Source organism: Calidris pugnax, unplaced genomic scaffold, assembly GCF_001431845.1.
Source record: "Calidris pugnax isolate Ruff unplaced genomic scaffold, ASM143184v1 scaffold156, whole genome shotgun sequence".
Classification (NCBI taxonomy): Eukaryota; Metazoa; Chordata; class Aves; order Charadriiformes; family Scolopacidae; genus Calidris; species Calidris pugnax.
Genome location: NW_015090889.1, coordinates 1,359,155 through 1,381,461, shown reverse-complemented (window position 1 = coordinate 1,381,461; position 22,307 = coordinate 1,359,155). Strand labels below are relative to the sequence as shown.

The window sequence follows — 22,307 nt, the reverse complement described above, 5'->3', positions numbered from 1 at the left end:
CAAGTACAGTGTAGGTTAATGCCTCATTTCAAGGAAAACAGCTTGCTAAATACATTTGCAGCCTTCTTCTGGCAAAAACTGATGGTAAAATATGAGCTTAAAGTGCTTGTTACCCCTGACATTGTTCATTTAGAGTGTTATAGGTATCTCAAGTATTTTTGTGTGAATGTTCTTGGTGAAATGTACATACTTGTGGTTTGAGTATGTTAAGTATAAATGGAATACATAAAAAAAAAAGAATATTAGAAATAGAATTGGCTGGTGAAAATTTGGGAATGTCACTTTTCATGTACTAATTTTGGATTTCTAAAAATACATTATTTAAATAGCCTTCTGTATCTTTTTGTAAACATAAAACTGAAACTATAGCTCTGTCTGGTAAAAAGATCCAAATTCATGAAAAGTTCTTTGATGCTGACATTTAGGCATCCTGGTGAGAATATAACTCACACCCAGGTGTATATATATTCTTATATTAATTTTTTCACTATGGAATTTATAGCGAGGACTATTAACATTTACAGACCTTAACTTCAAAGAATTCTGAGGAGTTCTGGTATGAAAGCTTAGATGTTAGCAGAAATCCAGTTCTGGAGCCATAAATTTAATTTCATCTAAAGAATAAAAAGCCTGAGAACAATTCTGTGTTGTCCAGGCTCCGTTTTGTAGCATAATATCAGGTTACGCTGTTAATTTCTCCTTGGGTTTGGGAGGTAAGGAAAAAACCAAACAGCCTGACAAAAAACTGGTATGTTCAAACCACACCTCAGAGTTTAAGGCAAAGGCCAAGGGTAAGGCAAAGCTGTTAACGTGTGTAGAAATTGTGTGTCATGGTTCTACCCATGTCTGTAGCTCTGTTCTGCAGATCCTGGCAGAAAGTACTGTGCACGTTTGGCAGCTTTAAACCAAAATGACTTGGATTAATGCTATTAAAGGGAACTGGTTTTGTAAGTTTCCCAAGACTTTTGCCTTAACATTAATAAGAACCAAAAATGTTTTCTTTAAGAACTGCCTCTGCAGAGCCTCACTCTTGGTCATACTCCAATAAACATCTGAAAAGCAGTAACTTCTAGGGCTTTGCAAATACCCTGGCTATAGAATCAATTTTTGGACATGATTTTAAAAGTCATATTCCACAGTCACAAAGGTGGGTTTTTTTATCATTTAGATAAAGATTGAAATCTTCTCTCTCAGACTAATTTTTTCATGACTGATTTGATGAATTTTTAGTTATGATGCCATTGCGCTAGGCCCTGTAAAATCAGGTGCTCTTCCTTCTTAGAAGAAATCTTAAATCTAAGATGAAAACAAAGTTTATTTAGATACAGATAGATATAGAACTATAGCTATAGAACTACAAAGAAGCAGTGAGATGATATTGGTCAAATTATGAACAGTGCCACCTTAACAGTGTTAATTTCTGTAGTTTTAATTTCAGTACTTCAGTGTCTGAGAGGGTTTTCTCGGAAGGCTCTGTGGGCCTTTACTCATAGTGGATTCTCTCAGAAATCAGATTTTACTTCAGGGCAAGCTGTTTGATCATATCTAGTGGCCAAATCATCTTCATGCACGAGGTGTGCATCAAACAAAAATAATATTTTATTGCAGTTTTTAAATGTTTATTTTTGGTTCTTACAAAACGTGAATCTGCTTTGTAGATGTGTTGGGTGTTTTCTTTTGACAATTTTGGCGTTAGAACGTGAGGAATATAACTAGATAAGTACTTCATTCTGCATGCAGTACTCAGGTGGGGCTCAGGGGTAATTTGTGTTTTGGATGAATTGGGTGATAAGGGCAAGAGTACAGCTTGGGGAAAATCTTTTAGTTCTTAAGATGTGCTGCTTGTTCTGAAGCTGAATCTGATGGATACTGTAGGTTTGTCAGCTGTCTGCAGAGACTTTAGATACCGTTTCTCTTGTGGATTTTTTTTTATTAACTTTTCAATGTTTCTTCTGAGTTTAATGCTGCTGGCCTACTTTCCCCCCTTCTGAACAAGTAACCATTTTTCCTCTTGAGGGTCAGGATGCTTTTTCAGACATCGCCTGTGATCCATTTTGGAAATTCCCAGATTTGAGTGTCTCCTTTCTACTAAAAATCAGAGTTTATAATAATTCAGCCAATTTGGCTGCCACTTTGTATTACATAATAGGGTGCTTGAAGCAATTTTTGGCTTTTGAATTATAATGTAATCAGTTTTACCAAACAAACATTTTTTGAATGAGGAACTTATGCTTAGTTTACAGTACTATGATCAATGCAGAACTTCTAAAATATGTATTACAATATTTTATGTGCTTTGTGTAGTAACTCACAGTGTGAGGACAGATTTGACAGATAATAGCGACTACTGAGTCAGTCATGAAGCCACTACCTTGTAAGAGGTAAAATGTTAAGTTACAAGTTGCATAGTCAGTTTTGTTGTTCGTCTGTTAATATTACTGATGTGGAATGGTGTTTAAAAGTAGTTTCCTGAAAGTTACTAGGATTTACTAGAATTCTGTGATTCTAGGATTCTGTGTTCTTCACCAAAAGGAAGATAGTCCTTTGAGAACAGTTTGAATGATGTGGGAATCCTAACTTAGCTGGCAAATACAGTCCTTAATTTGGGGCTAATTTAGCTGCAGAGCTGAAACATTAGTTCAAAGTAACATTATTGTGCACATTCTGTTAGTATGCCAGGGTATAAATTCTGTCAGGTGTGGAGTGGTTACTGCTTTGTATTCCTTGACATAATTGTAATGGTGTATAGCCAAGTAGGGGCTCAAAGGGTGTCTGCTTCAGATACAGCAACTGCAGGGAACTTTGTTCATAAAGCAGAATGCTGAGAGAAGATGCTGAAATTGGAAATGGACTTCTCACTCATCAGCCATCTTCCCACTTTCAGTTAATAATTTTTTGTCATCTTGGTGTTATTCCACGATTTCTGTCCCAGGTTTTCTCAATCAGTAGAAGACTTATGTAAGAAACCTTTGCAGAAAATAGGCAGTCAGATCTAAGATGAAGTATACTAAGCAGATTGTTATCTACTGTCGTGTTTCCAGAGTTGATGGTATATTTAACTTTTCTAAGAATCAGATGAAACTGTAGCTCTGAACATAGGAAAAGATGCAAGAATACAGACATATGATTAATTTGCTAGTATACAATGTACAGTGGAATTTTATGTAGGACTACAGTATTCTTTTATAGTGGCTTGTAGATTACTCTAAACCCATATACTGCTTTTGAGAAGATGAAAAAGAATTTTCAGCCCTGAAGAGCTGAATCTGACACGTACTATTTTTCACTTGGAGTTACAAGAGCATTCTGAAAGTTAACTATGTTTGCCAGAAATGACATTTTATGTGCCAGCTTTGTAAATAATATTGTTTGATGTCCTGTGTGGTTGAAGAAGGAATTGTGACATGCATGTGCACACACAGAGGAATAAAAAGCTTTAATCCATTTATTTCAGATATTTTTTTCCCATCTTTTTAGTATAGGAATGTATATGGGTCTATTTCTGCAATGTATTTTCTCACTGTTGAGACTTTTGCTGCAGTGTGGGCTTATGGAAGTGAATTGAAACAGTTCAGTCTTTCTTTTTTCTTTTTAGTCACCAAATCAAATCTTTACAGTATAGCAGTACAGGAGATGTCATCCTCGTTGTCTCTGGTAACTCCCAGGCAAAAGTTCTTGACAGAGATGGCTTCCCAGTAATGGAATGCATAAAAGGAGACCAATACATTGTGGATATGACAAACACAAAGGTAAATTCAGAAATTAATTGAATGCCAGGAGACTGATAATATAATGTATTTCTGCTCTTAACACGAAACCTCATGAAGTTCAGTAAGGAAGAATACAAAGCCCTGTTTCTAGGATGTGATAGTCTCATATATTGATACATGCTGGAAGTTGTGTGACCTTCATCTATGAAGGTTTTCAAGACCCAGCTAGAAAAAGCCATGGCTGACCTGATCTGGTGTTGGCTTATCTGGCTTATAAAGAGGTCTCTTCCAACTACTATCTCTATAATGCCACAACTTCATCTATTTAAAAGTGTATCTCATAAAAATTGTCAGCACCCCCCCATGCCCTTCACCAACCAACAAAAAAACCCAAAAACCTCATTAGAAACTATAGAGCTGGTCTAGTCTCCTGCTTTCTTCTACTCTCCATTCTTGTGCTGATATAATTTACCTCTTTCAAGGCAAGGGTTGGAGATGTTGTTACTGTTACTTGCATGCCATGAGTGTAAAACTAATAAGCAACAATGTGTACATTTTTAATGGTAGTTAAAATGCAAATGGAGAAGAGCTGATTCCTAGTTTTGAAGTATTTTAATGATGGTTGGATTTTGACCACTTTGCCTTTGTATCTCCACAAATTGTGTGAGACAAGGATTCTGTTTACATAGATTATTTAAATTCAGGTCAGTTTTTTTAAATAGCTTAAACCTAAAAAATAATGATGAAATCTACTGCTCAAATTGATGATAAAGTCGATTTATTTATTGCTTGTAAAGTATATTGCCAGATAACTAGGCTAAATGCTCTTTTGCCTAAAGCTGTTCTTGTCAGATGACTATTGCTTTTGGCTAGTGATATGTATATAAAACCATCAGATAGTAACATCTGCTTTAGTTCTTGTTTATTTAAAAATAATTCAGATTTTCTTTCTTTTGTAAACTTCTAGAATTCCAGTGTATTGTGATCCAACAGTCAAAATGCTAACATGTTTGTTATATGTCTCCATATTTGTGCGTAAAGCAAACTGAAGTAATCCTAGCATTGCAGGAGTAGTTTCCGAATTTCTCTTTGAATGCAGTTAATGAGCACGTGGCTGTACTTCAAAGAAGTAAAGCCAAGTGGACAAAGACATTTTATATCATAGTCACCTTAATGGAAATCGCTGACTTTGGATAAAATGGTTTTTTTTCCATCCTAAAGAAGCAGGGCTGACTTCTCAATTTGCAACTTCTTATCTTCTATGAAAGACTCACTTGAAGGTGAATCCATCTTGAGTCTCAAATTCTGTTTCCTCAGTTTTATCCTATAAGGTCTTTGGCTAGTGTAGTTGGCGCTGAGTATGTATATTGTGTCACCCTGGTAATTCTTGTTATTCCTGGTATTTTTGTGTAGCTCGGAACAGTTTGCATGATGACATACTGATTCCTATTATTTCATCCTTTCTCTGCATTGCAGTTCTCCCAAGAGAAAAAAAGGAAGTATGTTTCCATGCTATTTTCTGAAAGATAAAAATGCTAATAGAAGAATGGCAGGATTTTTATGATTCAAAAATGGAAACAAGCAAGGGTGAAATGGATTAGAGTACATAAAATCTGTTAAGTCATTGTGATGTCAGTCATCCACTAACGTGCTCAGAAGGGTCTGATTTGGCCCTCAGCTTTTGTGTGATTCCACTTGAAGGGTTTGAAGAAAAATTTGTAAATCCTTGTAAGACATCTTACAAAACCTTTATTTCCATAGGGTCACACAGCAATGCTGAATTCAGGCTGTTGGCATCCAAAAATAAAAGAAGAATTTCTGACATGTTCTAATGATGGGTGAGTATTGAGGCTTATCTTTTGTCAGGTTTTTTTTAGAGGCTTGTTTGGTTTTTGTGTTTTAATATTATGCACTAATTTTCTTTAAATATCATCCTTGTAAATCTTGAGCCAGTGCTCAGGGCAATGTTCAGTTAGATCTGGAAGCAATTATTTTACTTGTTTTGCCTCTAGATAATGAAAGTATTTTGTCTGTATTATTTTAGTTTTGTAAATTAAAATGACTTTTAATTATAGTTCATGAATGTTGTTGGTTAAATATGTTTTTACAAAAACTCGGGGACAAAATTTAACTTTACTCAGTATATCTTCAGGTTAGAATAATTCCTATGTAGAGACTCAAATGTAACTGAATTGACTGTGAAGATAGAGTATTTCAGTTAGAACATGCAAGTTTTACGTTAGGTGTAATTGAATATTGGTGGATGTTTGAAAGTGTCAAAAAGACTTAGGAATTATTTTGTGGCTTCAGTCTTGATATTTGTGGTTAGAATCAAACTACAAAATGTCACTCTGGCAATTGCATTCATTAATAAAGTCAACTGCAGCTGTCAAGAGAAAGATAATGAATGATTTTTGAATGGGTGTTTCAAATACACATCTCCTTTACTCCAGACTGACAGTGAGGGTGAAGATTGCATTGCCCCACTAGTGTATCTATAGGGTGGTCCATGGTAAACAGTATACTCAAAAGACATGTTGTAGGGTTGTTTTTTTATTATTTCCCAAAAGGGACCAACTTACTGATTTAACATGCAGGTAGAAAATTATTTTAACGGGAAAATTCACAATTTCTGTTGAGACTGTGGCAAAAGAAAACAAGACTTAAATACTGCAATTTTCTTTATGGAGCAATTCAGTTGTAAAAAATATATACAAGTTAAGACAACTATATATTTTTTCCAGTTTGTAGACACAAAGCATGGCAAAATTATTTATTAAATGGTAGAGCAGATACTTTAAAAAGTTTGTTGCTCTTTTGAATGTAGATAGACATTAGTCCAGCTTCACTATCTACAAACTATTCCAGTTGAATAGTTTGTAGATAGTGAAAAACAAATTTAGACAATCTTCATAATTTATATAATCTTGTTTTGTCCTGTCGAAGCAAGTGCCTGATTAATATAAAAATATGGATTCAGTACATCCCTGATGCTTGGAATTGCTGTGAGTTGAAATGGCCTGGTTAAGTAAGTAAAATCCAGATAAATACTACTATAAATGGCTGCACTATTGCATTTTCAGAGACACTACATGGCTGACATTTCAGGAAAAGTATTTTAAACCCACTTAATTTTGCTTCATGCTAGTGACAGGTCTTTCAAGGATTTGGACATGTCGTGAAAAATTTGGATTGCTTAATTTGCAACACAGCACTTAAAGACAGTATTCCATCTGTGAAATTTAATAAGAACAGAAACTATAAAGTCTCCAAAGTTTAATCAGTAATTCGTCTTAAGACTGGAGCTGCAAACTAGAATAGAATAGAATTGTTCCAGTTGTATGGGACCTAACTCAATAATCTAGTCAAACTGCCTGAACACTTCAGGGCTGACCAGAAGTTACAGCATGTTATTAACCACGTTGCCCAAACACCTCTTAAGCGCTGACAGGCTTGGGGCATCGACCACCTCTAGGAAATGTGTTCCAGCATGTGACCACCCTCTCAGTAAAGAAATGCTTCCAAATGTCCAGTCTAAGCCTCCCCTGGTGCAGCTTTGAACCATTTCCACCTCTCCTGTCACTGGGTACCAGGGAGAAGAGCTCAGCACCTCCCTCTCCAGGTCCCCTCCTCAGGAAGCTGGAGGGAGCAATGAGGTCGCCTCTCAGCCTCCTTTCCTACAAACTAGACAAACCCAAAGTCCACAGATGCTCCTCAGAGGACATGCCTCTCACCAGCTTTGTTGCCCTCCTCTGGGACCTTCACATCATTCTTAAATGGTGGGGCCCAGAGCTGCAAGGTGGGCGCCACACCAATGCTGAATAAACCAGGACAGTCCCCTCTTTTGACCAGCTGATTGTGCTGTGCTTGATGCACTCCAGGGTGTTGTTTGCCCTCTTGGCTGCCAGGGCTCACGGCTGACTCACGTGGAGCCTGCTGATCTAAGAATAAGTAAGAGTCTGAGTAAGGAAGGTCATGTAGTTATGACAATGTCTAACGAGCTTGGGAAACTTAAGCAATTCAAAGAGATAAATAAAAGTGTTGTGTTCACTAGTTATGAAAGGTTTGTTAGTGAGTAGCACACCTTTGAGAACACAACGTTTCATAAGTAAATGATAGCAGTTGTTGGTATTACACGCTATCGGGTGAATTTCTGACCTCTTTCTGGTGGTTGGACTTGCCATAGCATTTCTAATGTTTCTCAAGTGGAAACGCGACTCTAAATAAATGAAGGTACTGTTTAGTGGGTTTTGAATGAGGAAAAATAGCTGCTCTAAGATGCTATATTATGGTAATTTAAGAGAATATTTTGCTTAACCAAGTAACATTAGAATACTTAGGTCTCAGAGCAGAGATGTTTAAAGCTAAAAAAAGAAATGGGCCATACCAGCAAGAGGTAATTCAGAACTGCCATTGATTTGTGCTTAAAGGAGGCAAGTTTTCTGAATTTCAAGAAAAACCAATTAAAAAATACTATTATACCAAGCAATGAGAAGTCTTTTTATTTTGTACTGATTATTCTACATCATGCATAGAATGTGTTCATGGATGTGATTAAATGCTACAACTGTCTGCCTGCCTGCCTATTTACCCCTGACCCTTATGTGTTGAAAAACTGTATTTCATTGATTTGTAAAACTGGCTTTTTTTGTTTGTTTGTTTGAGTCAATAGATTTGCACTTAATTAAATGCAAAACCATTGAAGAGTCTGTGTGAAAGCTTGGTTTATGTTGCGTGCAAAGCAAACAAAACAATTATAATGGAACTTGAACTTTGGAGTCAGGAGCTTTCTAAAGATTGCCAATCTTTTGGTCTAATCTGATAGACAAGAGGTCGAAATGGAGATAGGATATCATCAAAGTCTGTAAAATGTTCGAGATGGTAGATGAACTGGCTGGGCAACTCTTGTTCACCAAACCCTCTTATACTAAGAGGAATGTGTTGAAAGTGGCTACAGTTAAGTTTAAAACTAATTAAAGAAAATACTTCATTTTGGATACTGGTGAAATATATTCTGGAATGTGTTTGTCACAGGAGGTTGTGGAGGTACGTTTAAAAAGAGATGAGAAAAATTCATGCTCATCAACAGAATGGAAATGCAATAGACATTGCAACATCTTTTATATGACAGTTGTGGTTAGTGAGGGGGAACAAAGGGAATAAACTGTAATGGCCAGTCTTGATCAGTATCATTATTGCTGTGATCAAAGACTGAATACAGGGCTAAATGAAGCTACGGTCAGATTTAGTTGGATGTTTCTTATACTTTTATATGTTCTTCAGTGACAGTTAATAATTAAAGACGGAATTTCATGCTATATGCTGTTGGAAATGTAGTGTGTGAATTGTTCTCACAATACAATGCTTTTCCAGTGGTTTTATATATCATGTTGACGTGGTTTTAATGCAAATAGGTTAACTGTTGGTAGGGTCTTCTGTCTCAAGGTAGATGTTGAGACAAAGCCCAGATCTTTATGTGGCTTTGATATATAGATATTTCAGGTAAGAATGTGTAATCTAGTTTGTTTTTTTTTTTAAAAAAAAAAAGTCTTCTAGTCCTGAATCAGTCTTTCTACACAGCAGACCTGCTTGTACCCAATTTTGGCATTCCTGACTTTACACATGGATGTGATTTTGCATTCACAGCCCTTGGAATATTCCTCTCTGTCATTCTTTATCAAGAAAGTCTATATCCGTAAGAGGAGAAATGAAAAATTACAGTATTGCATATCAGAGGAAAGGGTGAAATCAAACACATACTCATCTCAGAGTTTTTTCTCCTGATGTTGCACTGCTGCTCTTCTATACAGTGTATGTGACCTCTGGAAATTTTGCAGTAGATTTCTGTTAGTTTTGTTCTAAAATTTGTACTACACATTGATATAAGATCAAATTATTTGAATTGCGGTGATTGCTCTGGAATTTTTAATAGGGAATGTGATGCTATCTGTATTTCTAGATTTTGAGATTTAATTCTCACATTGGAACTGCCACAAATGGCATGTGTGGAGTAGGTCACTTAGCACTGAAAACCAAAATGAGCCCCTTTGGAGGGTCAATCCTGTGTGTATGGATGTAGGAAAATTAAACCAGTCTTGCCTTTAATAGGCATGAAGGAATGTTGAACATCTTCCAGTTTTGCTGGCTTTAGCCACTTCTGGATGTCACATGAAACACTAAAGCAAGGCAGTATTAGCTCTTAAATATTCTCCACTTATATTGGTTGATATTTCTGCATGGACAGCTGCTGGCTGGGTACTCCAAACCTGGTTGCTAGAACCAAGACCCATTTTTAAAGATGCTTGCAAGAAAATGTGTAAGGGTTTTCAGTTTATCATCTATGAGTTTGGAAGCTGATGAAAGAAGCATTTGTGTGTGTGTCATGCTCCTTGAGACATGCTGAATGGCAGTGTCTGAAACTGAAGGAGAAGAGGACATGGGGGAGCACCTGAGGAATGTTAATTTACTTTTAAGCCCTGATCTGTATATTTTGTGCTTCTAGGTGGCATTTGCACTACCTCTAGAGAAAACAGTAATTCATAAACTGAATATTAGAACTGTTTACAAATTGTGGAGTATATTTTATCTGACTACTGCAGCATTTGCGTTGTCTGTCTCTGTAGTTGAATGGTTGTCACTTGTATACAATTTAAATATGAAGTAAGGAAATAAAAATGCATTTTCTGGTTGGTATGTTGAAAGCAGGAGTTTTCATAATGCATGAAGACGTTAAAAGCAAACTTTGGAAGTGGACTTCTGGAGTCAAAGGAAAATACTTTTAAAATATGCTTTAAATAACTACTTTAAAAATATTTTAAATACATATTTCTTTTATGTTAACCTGCTATAACTCAAATTCTTCCTTGCGGGATAGTCTTCATACACACTTGGCAGTTTCTTTTGATTCCAGGTGACTAAGGCAGTAGTAGTAGTCTGAACTAAAAAGTAATTCAAATGAAGGCTCTTAGAATTGTTATTGTACAAGAAATACTTTTGAGAGATGTTCTGTTTCTTGTGATTTATTCATGGCATTCGCATATGCTCTACATTTAAAAAACAAAATTCTAGAAGTAGGTTTTGACTATAATGTATTCTAATTTGTGGTTATTAGGCTGTTTGTAAATTTATTACTTCAGACTGCATATATATGGGTTACCAGCAGGGAGTCTCAGTGTGTTTTGTATGACTGTTCAATGAACTCAGGAAAAGACTACAAAAGAGAAAGAAAGAGAAACAGTTCCCTCTGACCCCTACATGAGAGAAACAGAAGCTGGTCAGTTTACACACTAGAATGAGCCAGACCCTAGACCTGGCAGTGACAGAGTAAGCCTGAAAACTCCTCTTGTTAAGTTGTATAAGCTCATGTCCACTTATGCAATTGTTAGTGAATATATATAACTACAGTCGCTCATTTAATTTTGTTTTCCTTGAAAATATTCCAGATGATGGCTTATCAAACATGTAATACCATTAATTTTTTGCATGTTATGATAGTTTTTTAAAAAACGGTATTTTCCAAACAAATAGTTTCATTTTTCTTGAATTGGAGATCAAAAATAATTTTGTTAGGCTTTTACAGATTGTTCAGAATTTGTTAGCTTTTAGTAGCAGAAGGCAGTAAGAAATTTGTCAGTTCTGTAAGCAATCTGGTGATTAACCCAAAATGTAGGGATGAATAACACTAATTAATCTAGAGATTTACCTAGGTTCTTTGTTTGAATGTATTTTTTTTTTAAGTACCTTAAATCTTGTGCATATATTCTCAGAACTGCGTGATGTTGCATTTAGCTTTCTAACATTTTAAGTGGTTAGAATAAAATTGTATCAAAAGAAAAGATAGACATAGGAATGCAATTATCTTTTCCATGGAACTGCAGTAATTCTCTCTTTATAAGACATGTCTTTGCCTTACCAAAGCAATAATTTCTGTTTTCACTAATTTGGCTGTAGGTAATTCATGCTAACCTTTCACTGTTTTTAAAGCATACATGCATACAAAGCTCTTTTCAGTATTGGTATTAACTTGATTTAAGCTTTCTCCTTGCACAGTCTGTCTTTTCATTTATGGCTATATGTTGCCTAGAACTTTAAATACCCTTTTAAGTATTCCTTAAAGATCAGTCCCATTTAATTGCATGTACTCCTTGCCATTCTAGATAAGGTTTAGATACAGTGTGTGATCAACAACACCTTTGTCTTTTTCATAATGCCTTTACCACATTATTGAGGCTTATCTGGAACATAGCATTTACTAAGGCAAGCATCTGTCAATTTACTAGCAGTATGTTGAACGTGTCTACAAACAGCAGTAAGGATTATAGTAACAGAAATGCCAACTGTAATGCATTGCCTGAAAGTGAATTTTGAAAATGAAACACTTTAAAAATTGTTCTCCTCTCTGGAAATGCACCTGAGTGGAGTGACCTAAAAAACATACCCTGTGTTTTAAGACATAACTAACTCCTTGTTTATATAATTCCAAAATATCAGTTGACTTAATTCTATATTAAAACAAAGGAGGAAGAGGAAACGGATAATATTGTTTTTGTTATTTGGATGTTTTCTTATCACAAATGTGATAGGTAGTGCTGTATGAATAAGCAAGAGAGCTCAGTGATATTAAATGTTCCAGAAACAGGTGTTCTATGTCCCTACTCTCATATATTTTTTCCTTTTAGAAGTGGAATCGCAGCCAAACTTGAAATTTAGCAGTCCTGAACTTTGTGATTTGTCACTGCAGGCAGGGCTGTGGTTACTTAACAGCTGGTTTACTGTAGAAAATTCTTCTCACAAGTTTTCCCTCTCTCACCCTCTAATAAGTTAATGTTCATGCTCTTTAAAAGGTATCTTAGGAAATATTGACTGCCATCACCAAGTGACCTCTGTAATAAGTTATTTAGGGATTAATTGTGCTTCAATGTAGATCTATCTCAAATCAAATGGAGTTGCTTCAGCAAAATAACTTTGAATGTTTAGAAATAAAATTTTGCATTTAAGGTACAATTTAATCCGTAGACTTCTGTTAAACATACGTTTCTAATATGAAGCTACTCTGCTCCATGGGATAGGGTGTTAAATGGCTTTTTTTAATCATATAGTGCTGCTTAGTAGATGTTCTCTGTCTTAATAAAATAGAAAGAGACAGATTTCTGCCACTTGTGTGAATTAAAGTGGTGAATATAGTGTTCAGAAAAGAAAAGTGAATACATTCTTAAAGTCCTTCTTCTCAGCTTTTAAACTATTAGCTGTTTGACAATGGTAGCTTGACTACCTTTTTTAATGGAACAGTTGACAATAAGCTTAATTAAATTCGCAAATTTGATTTGTAGTTGAAAGCATGTCAAATATGATTTGTGAAGGAGAAGTGGTGTAGATGTATTTTGCATGACTTCCATCTAATGTTTGTGAGCATTGCTGTTTAGGAGAATTTTGTCTCCATTACGATATTCATTATGTCTTAGATAATACTTGTGGGGTCTTTTGAAATTTGATACATCTTAGTGAATAGTACTGTTTCACGATCATTTTTATCTCGACTACCTTTCACATTTTATATATTAACCAATTCCATCCTCATAACCAGGTTCGCATCTAGAATAGCTGCTGTCTCATCTCCCCTCCCATTAGCTGCCTTGTTTCTACGTTTGTGTAGGTGACAGCTATCAGTATATGACTTCTGCTTCATGAACATTCTTTTCTGGCAAATGTTCCTTTAGTTAGTCCTAGAACTGCATAAAGGCTTGATAGCTTGACAGAAAAGAGATTTGACCAAGGTCTGGAATACTACTGCTGAAGATGGCCAGCAGTCAACTTTCCGGCCCACAGAGCAATCAGTTGCGCTTCCTCCCACGGTTGTTCTGTTGGTCCAGATGATCCTGTCTTCATTCAGTTGATGATATCCATGCCCCATAAGCTTTAGAGCCAACTCACCTACTAGAGTTCACATCCTTGCTCCGTAGGGTTTTTTTCATGGTAGTATGTTCTCAGGAGAGTGTGAGATTTGGTATCTCCAGCATGCTTGGCCATGCACTGTGAAAGACAGCCGTGCTGGGTGTGAAACTGGAATTGTGTGGCATTTCTCCTGGATTTAGAGAATCTAATCTTGAGATTATGTACTGTCTGCTCAGTCTAGGTTGATAGCCTCTCAGCCTAAGCTGATTACACTTTGAGTGAATACTACCCTGGAATTTGTCTGAACTTTATTAAGGCCTGGAGTAGCTTGGTTCACAACTGGAGAACTCATATAATTTTACTTTTCTTGAACATTTTAAGTATCAATAATACTGTGCATATGAAAACATAGGTGAGAGCAGAATCTGGACTTGTGCAGGTCAGTGTAAGCATAGTTATATTGTCTCGCTGTTATGCAGAATTTGTAGAGTTTGTGAATAATGTCTTTGAAGAAATATGAAAATTAAACTTGTTACATATACCAACTTTTTTGTTTTGTTTAAAAGCACCAAGCAAACTGCATCACTGAATAAAGCTTTTGGATAAATATTATCAGTCCTAACACCTTCAATGTGTTAAACATTTTATGTGTAATACATACAGTTAACACTGATCAGTCTGCAGCTTTGAAAACTGCTGAGACCATTAAGATAGCAATGCCAAGGCTATTCCCAAGATGTCTGTATAAACTTTCGTTAGAATCTAAGCTTCAACACTGCATCTGTCTTCACAAATTTGAAACTAGTTGGCAACGCATACTTGAAAATAATTACTAATGTATCATCTTTATCTAGGGGATCATTTGAAAAATCTTTGTTTAATTGCAAAATCTTAGGCTTGTGCTTTTGTGTGGTTTCTAGATTTACTTATTAAAACAAGTTGCGTGCTGTAGAGCATAGGATCTGCTTTGGCACAAAGTTATTGCTCCCCAAAAAGGTCACACTGGATTATATCTAGTTGCATCATACGGCTTTATAGAGTAGAGAACGCAAATAATACTCAGGTGAAACAGCTGAATTTGCCAGTGGTATAGTATGGCTTGGACTTCCATCCTAGGAAGAAAAGTAATTCTTGCCAAGTTGTTTCAAGCATTTATGTCTGTAGGTGTATATACACATACATATTCACCTCATGTGGAATATTCTATATGAAGATGAAATTCTGAAGTTTGGAAATTTTTCTTCAAGATTTTTATAAGATACTTTTTCCCCATGACAATATTACAGCTTAGGTTAAATTTCACAATTAATTTAGAACATAAAAGAATACAGTTCAGTTTAGTGATTTATTTTTAGTCATACCAAGGTAATGTTGTTTTTTATTATGGCAAGAAACTTGAAAGGTTTTTTTTTTGTGTCAGATGTAAATATATATTAAAAAAATTGGTTTGTTTATCTGGCAAGCACAGAATTTAAATATTCACAGTATTTCAGTACTTTCTGAGAAATTTTCTCCTTTTAGAACTGTGCAGTGAGTGGAGCAAGAATGGACAGCCTTTTCAAAGGAAGGTGGCTTTGCTAGTTAATTGCAATGTTCTTAGCTTAGCGTGGGAAGGCAGTAGTTGTGGTGTATATCATAGAATCATAGAACAGTTGGATTGGAAGGGAGCTTAAAAATCATCTAGTTCCAACCTCACTGCCATGGGCATGGATACCTTCCACTAAACCAGGTGGCTCAAGGCCTCATCCAGTATGGTCTTGAATGCTTCCAGGAATATATGCATTGCCCCAGAATGTTCTTGTCCCAGAACACCTGGTATTTCACTTCTCACCTGTATTATGCAGAACTTAAGCTGTATGGATAAGCTTTCCTTGGGACTTATTTCCTAACCCTTTGCTGTCAAAATGAGACAGATTGGAAAAACTGTATAATTATTACATCTTTCCTGGTCTTGGCTCATTTTCACTGAGATGGGTTAGACAACGCATTTGAGCAGCCCCATTGGCAGATATGAGGGGTAAGTAACTTCTGACAGGATAGAAATGATGGGAGACTGGAAGTTTTAATATTTCCATCAGCTCAGCTCTATATCAGGTAAGGAAGAAGACAGGAATTTATCATTTTTTAAATCGATAGGAAACTTCACGTTTCATATGTAGATTGTTGAGCAAACACTTCCACTGTGATGACATTGTTCCACAAGTATCTTTCACTATGGCAATTTCCTTTTCTGTCTTCTCCCATGAAGAATTTATTAAGTCTTTTATTATATGAAGATGAAATCCTTTCCTTGCAAGTATTCTGTGATTATTTTAACCTATAACTCAATTTAAAGGACTATTTTCTCATGAGATACGCATCTTATTTGAATGACCAGAATTCTCTGATTATTCTAGTAATAATGGGAAGTGCAATAGACTTAGTAAACTAAACTCAAATGTTTTTGTTTGATAATGAGAAAGTAAAGTAGGGTAGACAAAAATTTATTCTGGCACATTTGCTTACAAAGATAAAATATGTATTCTGTCTAAGAAAATAAAATTTAATTGCCATGATTAATGTTCAAATCTGATTCTGTATTAAAGTTATGCAGTAATGATTAGTGGCCAGCCCAGCTTAAACCATAACCATAGTTAATATCCGATAGATCAAAATTCTAGGAAAATATTTGCTTTGGGTTTTTGACATTTGGAATTGCAGGTAATTTCATTGTTTGCATAATGAAATTGAAAGTTGTTCTTCTTGTCATTGTCCTCATGTTATATAATTACATGTTTTAAGTTACTGAAAAGTTACTTGTTTAGTGCCTAAGACATGTATGTGGGTGGTTTTTGTTTTTCATGAAATGAGGTGGAACAGTCTGAAGTTGCATTTCTCAATTGGTAGGCTTTTCAAATGTGTATGGTTTCAATGGATTATGCTTGGTCTGGAATTGCTTTCAATTCAGAAAATTATGTTTAAGGCTGATAAATCCCATTTCATAACTGGGTTACAATATAATGGCAATTCTGTATGGGTTCTTGTGAGAGAAACTTCTCTTGTTTAATTAGTCAAATATTTTATAAATTTTTGTATAGTAGCCATTAGTAAGTAACAAGCAGCAAATTACAATCTAAAATCTGTTGGTTTTTTTGCTGTTAATTCCAGCGAGTTTTGTTTGTGACTTTTAAAGGATTAATCTTGTAAATACATGTAAAACGTTTGTCATATATCATCTGGAGTAGCTAATAGGGAGAGATCTTAAAACCGATAATCTGAAATAATCAAAACAACATGTTTCTAATGCAGTTTCATAAGATTGGACTATTGCCTCGAAACTTCTATATTTTTATAAATTATTTTAATTAAAGCATATTTTATCACAGAAAGTGTGAATCTAGTAAATCCTGAATGCTAAGTATTAGTCACTATTAATGATGCAGATTCGTTATTGAACTGGGTGAAGACAACAGCATGTGAGGTCATCCATGAAGAAGAATGTTTTCAAAATTAGACCTGTTTCCTGAAAGTTATCTAGGGTTAATTGTATATAAACTCTTAGTATGAGGCTGTGGAATAGCAGATACACTTCTTTTAAAAATCCATGCACGCACAGAGAATTAACTTTTACTAATGACATTGGTAAAGGATATGATGCTACTGTTTTGTTTTGGCAATTACCATTGAGACTGCAGTGGAGTTCTCTGTCTAGTTCCAATGACAGCAGCCTAAAAAGGATGTTGAAAGACAGTGAAAAGGAAAAACGTCAGAGAAGAATCCTGAAACTTTGCTTAAAGGAGCTCAATATGCTTCTCAAGGAGCTGAATATGCTTCAGTTTGAATAAGATATTAAGAGTCTTGGCAATAGTAAAGAAATACTGAAATGGAGGTAAAATGCAGACAGTTGAAATTTCTTATAATTGTTAAAGACATAACTAGATCCAGCGATCAGAAGTTAGCAAGTTTTGAATAGGAGAGAAAAAGTATATCCTCAACAGAGGGATTTTGTGACTGTGGAACTCATTATTAAGGAAGGAATGCAGTAAATTCTGTACCATTTGTAGTCTTCACGTAGAAATTGGTGGATGAAATTTCTCTTTTAATCATCAAACAAACCACTGAGCTCCAAAAGCACCAGTTAATAATAAGGCTGAGATTGGAATGGGCATGTGGATTTCTTGGTGATAAAAACTCTGATTAACTCATACATGTGACTTAGCCTCAAAAAGTTGAATAACTAGGAAGGAGTCCGTACATGGTCCTTCTGAGGATGGCAGAACTGTCCATGTGGAACTTCTGGTGGGCAATGGATTTAATAGTTCTTTCTGAAGCACATTAATTGTAAGATATTTTTTCTTTTTTTAGTTGCATGTTATCTCTCCAAAATCAGTCTGCCTTCACAGTGTTATCAAACAATTCCTCATTGACTTTTTACATGATTCCCCCTGGTCCCTTGCTGTCTCTGAATAATTCCCCAGTGGATTGTTTTACAGTCCCTTTATGGCAATAATGCTAATTTTTCAAGCTAATTTTATCATTCAAGTATTTGCTAATAAAGCTTTATGTTAAATGCATTTCTCTTGAGAAGGATTAGTTTGGTTTTGGAAACCTTTCATCTCCTTCTTGAAATGTTTCCAGACCTGTGATTTGTGAAATCTTCTGTTTGCTAGGACAGAAAACATCTGATTGATATTCTTCTGTTTAGCTATTAATGGTAGTGGAAACTTCTGGTCAGCTAATGTCTGCAATTAAGATCTGCATTCATTGGTGTCTGTATAATTTAGAAGCTGCTGGCAAACATTTCAGTCTCCTAAGGCTGAGCTTTTGGTGAGATAAGATGCAGATCTTCTTTTGTCATTATAAACTTACGAGGCCATATATATTCCTCCCTTCAAAAGAAATAATTTACTTATACTCATTTGTAGCATCCTCCTGTTGTGTGCTTCAGTGTGAATTAAATGGATGGCAGAATAACAGGTACTCAAGAGTTTCAGAGAAGTTACAGAGAAGAAGGGAATTGTCTTCCCTTTTAATTTGACATTTGAACTTCATTCTAGGAATGTTTTTTTTTAAAGGAATACTTGATTTTTTCATTGAAGTTATAATAATTCTGAAAACAGATTTAATTATTTGTCTATAAGTTGATATTTCATCCCAGCATGTGTCTCTCCACAGCATGAACTGTTTTTCCTTTGGAATTTTTTGTTCATTTTTTAAGGACATTAGTGAGCATAATGCTAATATAAAATATATATTTTTGTAGTTGTCTTTTTGTCCCATTAAATCAAGATGGTCATTGAAATACAGTGTGGAATATATGTTTCCAGTTCTTTCATGCAGAGAGACTACCTCAGAGGACCAGAGTGGACTTGTGCAGTCCGGGGCCACGGCTTGTTTGCTCTAAAAGCTTTTCCAAGACAAAGGGTGTCTAGTAAATTTTATATAGTTCACTTCTGTTTACATGAAGTTTAGCCATAGAATAATAACTCTCTTAGTAACCATAGAATGGCAAATTTTTAACCCAGGACCCATGTTTAGAAGGATCTAGATGACATGAATAGTCTCCTGAGCACTGTACATAGAAAATAATAGCATTATAGTTTAGTTTCACAGGTACTGATATTTTGTGGAACTGTCCATGCAGTTGTAAAGTAGCTGTTCCACACTCAAACTCCTTTTTTTTTTTTTTTTTAATCCTCTGCTGAAGTTTAGCATCCTTATAACAGAATTGGTGGAATGAGTGATGTGAACATTATTCTTCTGCTTTGGTAGAGAGTTAGTAGCTTGGTGTAAAGAGCCTCCTCATCAGGTTACATTCAGATGAATGACTTAGCAATGAAACAGCCAGATTGTAACATCTTAGACAATGCTAAGTGGATTTTCAAGTACATATATAATAACATCTATTTATTCAAAATGCAAATAAATTAAATATTAACAGGTTGCTTATTTGCTTTCTCACTTCTGAACCTTTAGTCTGAACTTACTTAATATTTCAAGCTCTTTGGGGTTCTTTCAAGTGAAAGCTGAAGTACTGGTGCAGTCTGCTAAATTCAAGAGTATAAGATCTTGGTGAAACTACAAAATATTGCAAGGCTTCCAAAAGCGTTAGAGATGTGGTAGGTCTGCCCTCTTTGTTAGGAAGGGCATATAATTATGTGGAATATATCTTTAAATTATACGTCCATGTTCAGTGCCATAATGTAGGAAGACTTTAAGGTCATGAGCCTTACAAGCTTTATTTCTTGTAATGACTATTTGTGAATTGGAAGTGAACTTAAGTGAGGCACTCTCAAACTATTGCAGATAATATTATTTAGAATTAAATATCAAATCTATGTGACTAGTGCTACATTCATAAAATACAAAGCAGAAGGAAAGTTAGAAGTACACAAAACGAGATTTTATGGCTTCAAAGAAACAGGATGTTTTGTGTGCATGCGCACAAGTAAACACAGAGTAAGGACCTGATAGTCTTGGATCTGGTCACAAGATAAAATATTTTTTTCATTTTTTTTTTATTATTCCTCTGTCAATTACAGAGATTGTAGGTCTCTCTCTCAGTTTTTACCCATGTAAAATGTAATGTATTTTGCTTCCACACAAACCTGGTTTAAACAGTATTTTATATACTGTGTACTAGAGAGGTATTGCTTAAATACCTACATTGAAATACCACATAGATTATCTAAAAGCTTTTTCTCAAGAGTTGCATGAGGTAAAAATAAAGCAGAATTGGCATTTATGAAAATCAAATTAGCCAGGAGGATTTGTGTAGCCACCTTATTTGTCCTCACGTAGTTGATGTTTTTTATTTTATTTCAGTCATAGCAATTCAGCTCTTTCCATTAATGAGGTTTACAAATTACATCCATGAGCTGTGTTAACTTCTGATGACTTCTTTCTTTCTCCTGTCTCTGTAACAGCACGAGTTCTCATCCTCTCGCACAGGAGCATGGTATTTTGCAAGAAGAGGGAGCATTGTGTCGTGTAACAGTAAAGTTCTCTTGCTTTAGTGAAAATCTCCCCTGATTAGTCAAAATCATAAGTCTTAGGAAAAATTGTCTCTGGAGACTTGTTTGTAGTGTAAGAGTGCCTTCATCAAGAAATTGCTGCTATCTTGGATGTGTGTGGTAATTTGCACTGCACTGGCATAGTAGTTTGCTTTTTGTCTTGACATGTGTAAAGGTGTGAAGTCCACTCCAGATATGTGAGGATGGCTTTTCCTAGACTAACTTATCTATTTATAGATATATATGCAGTGCAGAGCTGATTAAGAGAGCACAGCAAATGAGGAGGCCTGGTTAAGAGGAGTTTGAATAATGACTGTGCTGGCCCTTGCTGAAAGCTGTATGTTTACAAAAGGGTTAGTAGAGCTATTTTCGTCTTTATAAACTATGTACGTTTATATTAATATTTTTCTGAAGTTTTTCTTGATTAAAATGTTAGCTACTGCAATAAAAAATGCAGCCAGTTGTAAGAGCTTGCATTTCAGAGGTTTTTTTCAACTGACATTTTTACTGCAAAGCATCATCTTTAAAGGGTTCATACAATTTCAGGTAGATTATCTTAAGAACTAAAAGTCTAAAAGGAGAGAAAAACTTGCTGCAGTGCAGGGAAAATGGGGGACCAAAGCATTCTAAATTGTGCCAGATCTTTTTCCTCATTTGTTTAAGCAAGTCTTGATGTCATATTGTCCATGGTTCTATGGAACTGAGTATGGCTAGTGCTTTGGCCCTAAACCCTATGGGATGGTTTTAATTTTAAAATCCAGAAGCATTTACAAACATAGACAGGACCAAAATTCTACTTTCTACATAGCATGGTTGAAGTGAAATCAAATGTTTTTTACGTTACAGCTCATGTAAACACAAACTTTTGCTGAGCGAATGGGATGAATCTGCAGCAGGGGAGATTCAGGTTGGACATAAGGAAGAGGATCTTCACTGAAAGGGTGGTTGGTACCTGGAACAGGCTTCCCAGAGAAGTAGTCATGGCACCAAGCCTGTCAGTGTTCAAGGATCCTCCAGACAATGCTCTTAGAGTTGTGGTTTAGTTTCAGGTGGTCCTTCAAAGAGCAGGGAGTTGGACTTGACCTTGATGGGTCCCTTCCAACATCAGATATTCTGTAATTCTAAAAAAAAAAAGAATTATAGATTTTGCTGATTCTGCAGGTAAAAAGGAAGGGTAGAGCTGGGCATTTACACTCAAGTAAAGAATAGCTGAATTACTGAGGAGGCATCCATGACCTCTAATTGGAAAAAAAATTAGCTGAGAATTTTCCTATTACGCGATTGACCTGCAAAGGAGTGCTTTCAGCAGCAAGTTAAACCTTCAAATTCAAATGTATTCAAATAAGTGTGGGGATAGCTGCACGTGTGCAGCAGGGAGCAGAGAAGTAAGACATCTCATTTACAATACGCAGTAACAACAGACCTGAGTTGCCAGCTGAAGCTTCTGCAATTTTCCCAATATCCGGTTCCCAGTAGCTGTTGAGATCAGTGATACTGATGAAATTTGTATGTCTTTGTTGTGATTTTGGGCTTAGTTCTAGTCTTATTAATTTTTGAACAGATTTATTTTGGTTCATGGAATTTTAGGTATAAGAAGCATGGCTTCCTGCCAAGAATATTCATGTGCTCTAAAGGCAGTGTAAAGCACCCTTTCAAGTTGTCTGGAGTCACAGAATAATTTAGATTGAAGAGGACATCTGGAGGTCATACGTTT

The 22,307-nt window shown here is 35.5% G+C and overlaps 1 protein-coding gene across 1 annotated transcript in view; it reads left to right on the top strand.

Annotated features, from left to right (window-relative positions):
* WDR70 (WD repeat domain 70) overlaps positions 1 to 22,307 on the top strand; it is a 139,865-nt gene that overhangs the window by 41,674 nt on the left and 75,884 nt on the right. Inside the window, exons 8-9 of the mRNA XM_014947564.1 lie at positions 3,596 to 3,749; positions 5,472 to 5,548. Of these exons, the coding sequence (XP_014803050.1) occupies positions 3,596 to 3,749; positions 5,472 to 5,548 (231 nt within the window). The remainder of the gene's footprint in view (positions 1 to 3,595; positions 3,750 to 5,471; positions 5,549 to 22,307) is intronic.